Source organism: Ailuropoda melanoleuca, chromosome 10, assembly GCF_002007445.2.
Source record: "Ailuropoda melanoleuca isolate Jingjing chromosome 10, ASM200744v2, whole genome shotgun sequence".
NCBI lineage: Eukaryota > Metazoa > Chordata > Mammalia > Carnivora > Ursidae > Ailuropoda > Ailuropoda melanoleuca.
The window spans coordinates 6,981,508-6,990,221 of NC_048227.1; the positions used below are offsets into that span (position 1 = coordinate 6,981,508).

Consider the following 8,714-nt stretch of genomic DNA (forward strand, 5'->3'; position numbering starts at 1 on the left):
GAGCTGGGCAGTGTGGGTGGGGAGGGAGGACGCCAGCCCCCCTCTGGGGAGGGGGCTCCAGTCCTTCTTCCCACTCACCTGCCCTGCCCGTCTCTGTAGATCAACGGCACCGAGGTCGCCCTTCCCTCGACCACCCAGATCCAGGGGGTCAGGATCACTGCCAGTGGCACCTACACCGTACTCACTGTGAACACCGGGCTGAAGGTCAAGTTTGACGGCAATGGCTTCTTCGAGGTCCAGCTCCCTGCAGCCTATTACCAAAAGGTGGGGGAGAAACCCCTAGCTCTTCCCCAGGGGAGTCCGCCTCCAGAGGGCGCTGAACCCTCTCCAGACCCAAGTGGTCATTCCCCAGGAAGGAGGAGGGCTGGGAGGGCGCCTGTTTCTTAGGAGTGGAAATGCGGGCACCGATGAGAAAGGCTCTTCTGCCTCTCCCGCCCGCTGAGAACCCCTTCGCCCCCCAGGTCTGAGGCCTGTGCGGGAACTTCAATGATGAGGAAGAGGATGAGCTCATGATGCCCAGTGATGAACTGGCCCAGAATGACACTGAACTGGTGGGCAGTTGGCAAGATAGGAAGTCTGACCCCAAGTAATTGTCCCCAAAGCCTCTACATGTTCATAGGCACACGAGTTGGGAGCCCAGACTATATGGCAGGGGATAGGAGGACCGGAGCGTTGCAGTGTGTGTGCACCTTGACAGAGGAGGCCTTCTGCGTCCCGGGAACCTATCTGGGGAAACATGAAAGTCTTCCTTTTTTGGCCTCAACACATGGGAGGGGACTGAGGCTGCAGGGAACGTGGCCAGAGCTCAGACCAGCTTCCTGGTGAAGACAAGGGGAGGTTTTCGGAATCACTTGGGAGTGCCAAGTCGTTTTCATAGGTGGGGCAGTGGCTGTCCCTCGGCTGACCCTTTTTTCCTCTGTAGATGCCACCCAGATGAACAGGAGATCCCAGCAGAAACGCAGGAGAAGCCGAATGCAAACTGCAGGACGGCTGACCTAGCCAGAGCCCAGGAACAGTGCCAGACCGCCTTGCAGGCTCCGGCCTGGGCTAAGTGTGCCAGCCACGTGGTCCTCAGGCCCTTCCTGCTCAGCTGTACCAACAACGTGTGTCAGTTCGGAGGCCTGAACCACGCCCTCTGTGAATCTTTGGAAAGCTTCGGGGCCGCCTGCCGGGCCAAGGGGCTCAAGCCCCCAATCTGGAGAAACAGCAGCTTCTTCCGTGAGTGTCCCCAACAGTCACTGCAGACCCTCCCACACCTCGTTTCTGTCTCTGTATCCCTTAAAGCTCCCTGTCCTCCTTTCCTATTGTTGCTGACCTATGCCTGACCTCATCGTTCTGACGTGGCTCGTGGCTCATTCACAATCTGATCGCAGCCAGTGCCCCGGGACAGCATGGGCTGCTTCTCATCTCCTTCTTCACCGGCGCCCGATTTCCAAAGGAAATGTGATTGTGTTACTCCCCTGCACAGCTCCTGCCTGCAAGGTTAAGTCCAAGCTCCTTTCGGAGACATCCGAGACCCTGCCGGCTGTCCTGGCCTGTCCTCTCTGGCCCCTTTCCCTGTGTGCCTGCCCAACCCCTGCACTAAACCCCCCCATTCCCCAATCCCCCCCCCCCAGCCTCACAGGCCTTGCTTTTCCACACCCCTCCCTGCCTCTATCCACACTGCTCCCTGCACCTGGAAAGTTCTTTCTTCTCGCTTCCTGGCAGACTCCTGGGCATCCTTCCGTAGCTCTTAAATGTTTTGTTTCAAATTATAGTTCACACACCATGATATTCACCACTTTAAAATGATACCGTTCCCTGTTTTGTAGGGTCTTTACAAGGTTCTGCAACTATCACATTATGTAATTCCAGAACCTTTGAAACTTTAAGACAGCGGTTAATGTGTTTTTAGTACGTGATATGTTCACATCGTTCAGGAACTTATTTTTTTTTTTAAGATTTCATTTATTTATTTGAGAGAGACAGAGTGCACACGAGAAGGGGGCGAAGGGAAGTGGGGGAGGGAGAAGCAGGGTCCCCCGCTGTGTTGCGGAGATTATGTGCCAGATTCATGACCTGAGCCAAAGGCAGACGCTGCACCGACTGAGCCACCCAGGCGCCCCTTAAAGATTTTATTTTATTTTAATTATTTTTTATTTAAGATTTTATTTATTTATCCGACAGAGACAGAGACAGCCAGCAAGAGAGGGAACACAAGCAGGGGGAGTGGGAGAGGAAGAAGCAGGCTCCTAGCGGAGGAGCCTGATGTGGGGCTCGATCCCATAACGCCGGGATCACACCCTGAGCCGAAGGCAGATGCTTAACGACTGTGCCACCCAGGCACCCCTTAAAAATTTTATTTTATTTTATTTATTTTTTTTTTTTAAAGATTTTATTTATTTATTTAACAGAGATAGAGACAGCCAGCGAGAGAGGGGAACACAAGCAGGGGGAGTGGGAGAGGAAGAAGCAGGCTCATAGCAGAAGAGCCTGATGTGGCTCGATCCCATAACGCCGGGATCACGCCCTGAGCCGAAGGCAGACGCTTAACCGCTGTGCCACCCAGGCGCCCCAAAAATTTTATTTTTAAATTATATCTACATCCAACGTGGGGCTCGAACTGAGAACCCTGAGATCAAGAGTCACACACTCCCCCGATTGAGCCAGCCAGGTGCCCCTCATTTATCATAATTTATTTAACTAGTCTCCTGTTGGTGGGCTTTCTTGTTGTTTCCCCGTTGTTATTACAAACAGTGCTACAGCGGATAACCTTACGCAGTTACGATTTTGTATGCACGCGTCTGTCTGTAGGATAAATTCCTAGGCGTGGAATGCTGGATGAGGACTGGGTGCATTCATTCTTCTGAGAGATGTTGCCAGTTGGCTTTCCACAGGGGGTGAGGAATTTACATTCCCACCAGCAGCACAGAGAGCGTGCCTGATTCCCCGCAGCCTTGCCCACACAGAGCTTTGCCAGTCGGATATGTGAAAAATACAGTCTTAATATGCATTTTTGCTATTATGAGTGAGGTTAATGGATTCTTTCGTATGTTTGGGAGTTGTCTGATCTCCTTTGCTGTGAGCTCTGTCTTTGTTCCCCTTCACCATTTTTTCCACTGACTGGTTGGAATTATCAAACTATCTTATGGAGGTCTTTTATCTATGGCAGAGAGTAGCCCTTTATTTGTTTACTTATAATTTAATTAATTTATTTAGTTTTAATAATTAATTAAATTATTAATTTGACCTCACCACCATGGGACTTGAACTCATGACCCTGAGTTCAAGACCTGAGCTAAGGGGCGCCTGGGTGGCTCAGTCAGTTGAGCATCTGCCTTCAGCTCAGGTCATGATCCCAGGGTCCTGGGATTGAGCCCCATGTCAGGCTCCCTGCTCAGGGCTCCCTGTTCAGTGAGGAGTCTGCTTCTCTCTCTGCCCCTCCCCCACTGGGCTCGCACGCTCTCTCTTCCTCTCTCTGTCTAAAATAAATAAATCTTTAAAAAGAAAAAAAGGGACCTGAGCTGAGATCAAGTCAGGCACTTAACCGACTGGGACCCCCAGGCCCCCCGAGAGTAGCCCCCATGAGTGCTACGAGCTAAACGCATTTTCCCAGTTCTTATTTTTTCATCTTTGACTTTTTTGTCATGCAAATTAAAAATATATATATATATATGTATGTGGGATAGCATATATTAGTCTTTGTTTTGTGGCTTTTGCGTTTTGAGTCGTAGTGACAAATACTTTACAGACTCCAAACTTAAAAAAGAATTTTCTCATGTTTTGTTCCAGCCTACTGGGGTACCTCGTTCCGTGGAATGACGGCCTCCAGATACGAAGGCGTGTGGAGAGGCAGCGGAGGGCCAGGCTGACTCCGGGCTCTCTGTGGCTCCCGCCTGCCTTCTCCAGGTCAACAACCAGAAGATGGCCATCCCCTACAAGCCCAGCGACCGTCTGCAGGTGGCCCTGCGGGGCCATCGCCTGTATCTGATCACCGACTTCGAGATGGTTGTCACTGATGGAGGCAAAAACGCAGGTAGCTGAGAGTGGGGAGGGGAGAGCAGAGGGGGCGTTTCTGGGCCAGGGCTGGGAAAACCACATCATCGGCAGGCCAGGCACGGTGAGGAGAACCCTGCGTGGGACCGGGCCCGAGCGCCAGGGGAGTAGCCAGGAGGGGTGGAGAGGAGGGGAGCCTCACTTCCAGACACCCCTTCCTCCTGCAGTGATCACGCTGCCCAGTAAGTATAAGGGGCTGGTACGGGGCCTGTGCGGGAACTTCTATGGGAACAAGAGGAATGACTATATGCTGCCCAATAGCACCGTCACCCAGAACCTCCTTGCCTTCGGCAATAGCTGGGAGGTACAGAGGATCGAGGGAGGTGACCTCGTCCGCTTCTCAAGGTGAGAGGGCTGGGGCTCCGAGCAGGGAGGCCTGGCCCTGGGGGAGGTGAGCAGCAGCCCCATCTCTGTCCACGCCCACTCACCCCATGTCCTCAGTAGAGAAGCACAGCCGAGGGCGAGAGCCCAGACAGACTTGCCTGATCTCATCCTGCCATTGCCTCTCAGTCTGACTGTGGGAGGGGGGCACTAAGGATCCCAGGCTGTGCCCCGTGCCTCCCCACCCTGCCTCCCTTGTTCTTCCCAAGGTCACGGTCCTCAGGGGCCTCACCTGGCCCCCTCTTGGTCTCTGCTCCAGGGCCGTACAAGAGGAAGAGGAGGAGGAGTCCGGCTTCCAAGAGTCGGAATGCAGCCCGGAGCAGCTGGAGCTCATCAACAGCACCCAGGCGTGTAGGGTGCTGGTGGACCCCCAGGGCCCCTTTGCTGCCTGTCACCAGACTGTGGCCCCAGAACCCTTCCAGGAGTGAGTCAAGGGCCCAGGCCACACGGGAGTGGCCTTTCTCTGGGGCCTGCTGCCAGTTCTGCGATCCGAACTCTGTTTGTCTCACTTCTTTCTCTCTGTGGCTTCAGTTCCTTGTGATACCCGCTCCCCACATGCTCACACTCTTACATGCGCACACACGCTGACACACGCACACCCTGCCTGATGTCTTTCTGCTGGGGCTTCCAGGTCCTCTTCTGCAGGGCTGGGTCTCCCCGTGTCCCCACCTCTGACAGCCCCCTAACCGCCCTGCTGCCCCCAGGCACTGTGTGTTTGCTCTGTGTGCCGCCAGGAACCCCAAAGAGCAGGAGGAACTGCGCTGCCAGGTCCTCAGCGGGTACGCCATCATCTGCCAGGAGGCGGGCGCCACCCTGGCCAGCTGGCGGGACCACACCCGCTGCGGTGAGGCACTGACCTTCCCCAGCAGCCGCTCCCCGACCCTCTCGGCCATTTCTGCCCTCGCTCAGCTCCGAGCCCCCCCAGGCCTGCCCACCTTGGGCTTCCCGCCTTGCCCTCGACTCCCCGACTGCGCGACTGCCCGTGTCAGAGTCCTCCCCAGCCAGCCTCCCTCTGCCCCACCCAGGAAGCCGCACCCCGCCCCTGTGAGCCCTTCTTCTTGCCAGTGCCCAGCTCTCTCCTCCACTTCCTTAACACCCTTTAATGTCAGACCAAAAGACACCTGAAGCCGGCCCACTCTTCTGGCCTCCTGGCCTCTGGCAAGCTCTGTGTTCTGGTGGGTGACCTTGTTCCCCCCCAGCTGCCCCCACACGGTCCCCCACACTTGTTGGCTCTGCCCGCGCCCGGCCACCCGCTCACTCTGACTTTCCCATCAGCCTTGGAGTGTCCGGCCAACACTGTCTATCAGAGCTGCATGACACCCTGCCCAGCCTCCTGTGCCCACCTGGGGGCCCCCAGGGACTGCGAGGGCCCTTGTGTGGAGGGCTGTGCCAGCCTCCCGGGCTACGTCTACAGTGGTGCCCGGAGCCTCCCCCTGGCCCACTGCGGCTGCACCAACAACGGTGTCTACTACCAGGTCCGCGCTGGGAGGGGGAGGCCCTGTGGGGGCAGGAGAGCCAGATGAGGGAGCAAAGCCAGACCGCCACCTCCCGGCCCTTCTCCCCTCTCCAGAGGGGCGACAGCTTTGTGACTGAGAATTGCTCTCGGCGCTGCACCTGTGCCCGCTCGGGGATGCTGCTGGGTGAGCCCCTCAGCTGCCGTGCTGGGGAGATCTGCACCCTGGGGAACCTCACTCGCGGCTGCTTCCGAAGTGAGCCTAGACGGCCCCGTGGCTTCAAGCTGTCCCCTTATTTGGGGGGTGGGTGCTGGGCAGATGGTCATCCCTCCCGGTCCTGTGTCCTGTGGCTGAGACCCTCCCCCTCGATGTCAGGAAGTTGGGCGCTTAATCCCACTCTCTCCTCCTTTCTTGGGAGGGGCCGAGGGAGTGAGCAGCTGCTCTCTTCCAGGCACAGTGCTGGGGCCTTTTCCTGGCATTAGCTCTCTGTGACCTCTCCCTGGCTGCGGGTATCCTCCTAAAACCTTCCATAACCCCGTTTATCCTCACAGAAACCCTGTGTCTACGGAACCCCTGTCAGAATGATGGGCGATGCCAGGAGCAGGGAACCCGCTTCACCTGTGAGTGCGAACTTGGTTATGGGGGACACCTCTGCACGGAGCCTCGGGACGTGCCGCCCCCTGGAAAGCCAGGTGAGAACTTCATCCCAGGCCCTGTATCCTCACAGCCCCTTCCCTACCACCAGCTGCTCTGGCATGATTCCATATATGTAACATTAACCCATAATAGGCATCTGTTATAGGTCTCTAACAGATAGCATATTGTTAATATAATGTGTATTATATAAAACATAATAATCTAATCTCTGAGCCCCGGAGATCAGCAGAATGAGTCCCTGTGCCCATCCCCTACCGACATGCAGTAGCCCCTCTAATCTGTGGGGAGTCCTTTCCAAGACCCCCATCCAAGTGGATGCCTGGGACCACAGACGGTACCAAACCCCATATTTCCTCCTACGTGTACATACTAATGATGAAGTTTTATTCATAAATTAGGCACAATAAGAGATTGAATAGAACGATTATGACAATATACTGTAATCAAAGTTATGTGACCATGGTCTCTGTCTCAGACTATCCAGTTGTACTGTCCTCACCCTTCTTCTTGGGATGACGGGAAAGGATAAGATGCCTAAGTGAGAGGAATGACGTGGGCCGTGTGAGGTAGCGTTAGGCTACTTTGACCTTCCGATGCCATGTCAGGGGGAGGACCATCTGCTTCTGGACCGCGGGTGACTGTGGGTGGCTGAAACTGTGGAAAGCCCGCCATGAGGTGGAACTGCCATGCTCTGGGATCCTCTCTCTGGAGCCTAGCTCCTTTCTCTGGTCTTGCCTCACCCCGCTCTTACTTCTCCATCTTGTGTCCCTCCTAAGCCTCTCCAGTACCTCCCCCTATCCCAAACTAGACTTCCCTTGAGCCTCTGGGCCAGTGGTTCTCACCAACTTTATCTCCCCTCAGATCGGGCCAGGGTGGGGTGGGGGTGGTTTTTTCCACGTGTTCGTTTCACGAGTTCCCCCCAGAGATTTGGATTCAGTAGGTCTGGAGTGGGCCCGGATATCTGCATTTTTACCAAGCTCTCAGGTGACGGAGGGATGTGATTCCAGGCTGTTCTTCGAGAAGCACTGGCCAAGATGGTACCCAGACTCTAGGGGACCAGCTGGATGGACATCTCCCTTAACAAGGCTGATGGGAGTTGTGTGTCCAGAACCTCAGAGGAGTCCTAGGGGTCTGGTGCCAAGGCTGTGGAGCAACAGCCTTCTGGAGGGAGACCCAGCGAGTTAGGGGCTGCCGTCCTTTCTGGGTGCCAACTTAGGATCCAAAGGGAATGTCTTCTCCCTCATGCCTTCCTGACCCATGTCCCTACATTCTGTCCCCTGCTCCCCAGAAGCATCCAACTTTGTGGCCATCCTTTTGGGAATGCTTGTGCCTGTAGTGGTCCTAGTGCCCGCAGTGACCAGAGAATGTGTTTCCAGGAAGAGGAGGAGGAGGAGGAGGTGAGTTCTGGGAAAGGCGATGAGCAGGGGTGGGCGGCGATGAGTCAGCGGGGGAGCGGGCACCTACCCTCCTCTGTTCCCCACAACCCCCAGGGAGAAAACACAGAGCCAGAATAAAGACAGGCTGGCAGACCCTGGTGAGAACCATTCCCACCCCAGAACCTTGGCGACCGGGAGCTGAGTCTGCCTCTGATAAGGTCTTCTGGGGGTTTGTTCCAGAGCGTGCCCTTCAAGTCCCTCAGTTTTGAGTTGTCCTCAAAAAAGGAGAGAGAAAATAAAATTTATTTTTGAAATGTGAATTTCCACATGACTGTGGTGGAGGAAGGGTCTGTGAGGTGGGTCTTGGGGGTGAAATAGGAGGGAGGGACAGAGGTGTGCGGGCGGTGGGGGGAGATTAGGGCTGCATGCCCTGCAAAAAACGTCCAGAGGGGAGGGGGACTGAGGTCTGGCTGTTCTTTGAACAAAGCCGTTCGGGGGTGGCGTCCAGCCCTTTGGCTCCTGGAGAACCAGAGGAAAGACTGCACTGTCCGTCTTCGCAGGAATCCAGGGCTAGTGGAAGGTGATGCTGAGGATTCTGGTATTTCTAACGATGAGATTAATCACTGGATGTGGGCTAAGGATGGGGAATGTGGCTTCTTTGAAAGGGCAGACCGCCTGTGACCCTCGGGAGGCCTCCATCTTCTGCACACATCTATTTCCCAAAAGGGCCTAGGGGTTACTATGGCAACTGAAGGTGGGGTCTGGGGGCCCAGGAGTTCAGAGCCCCATCTTAGCAAGAGTGGTCAGCTCA

General features: G+C 55.4%; 1 protein-coding gene across 1 annotated transcript in view; it reads left to right on the plus strand.

The window, feature by feature from the left end:
* Window positions 1-8,187, plus strand: part of LOC100466278 (zonadhesin) — a 26,082-nt gene extending 17,895 nt beyond the window's left edge. The window contains 12 exon segments of the mRNA XM_034669531.1: window positions 100-264; window positions 462-586; window positions 923-1,218; window positions 3,806-4,015; window positions 4,203-4,380; window positions 4,676-4,840; window positions 5,121-5,260; window positions 5,692-5,891; window positions 5,987-6,125; window positions 6,422-6,562; window positions 7,816-7,924; window positions 8,018-8,187. Coding sequence (XP_034525422.1) covers window positions 100-264; window positions 462-586; window positions 923-1,218; window positions 3,806-4,015; window positions 4,203-4,380; window positions 4,676-4,840; window positions 5,121-5,260; window positions 5,692-5,891; window positions 5,987-6,125; window positions 6,422-6,562; window positions 7,816-7,924; window positions 8,018-8,105 — 1,956 coding nt within the window. The 3' untranslated portion in view covers window positions 8,106-8,187.
* Window positions 8,188-8,714: the final 527 nt, after the last annotated feature.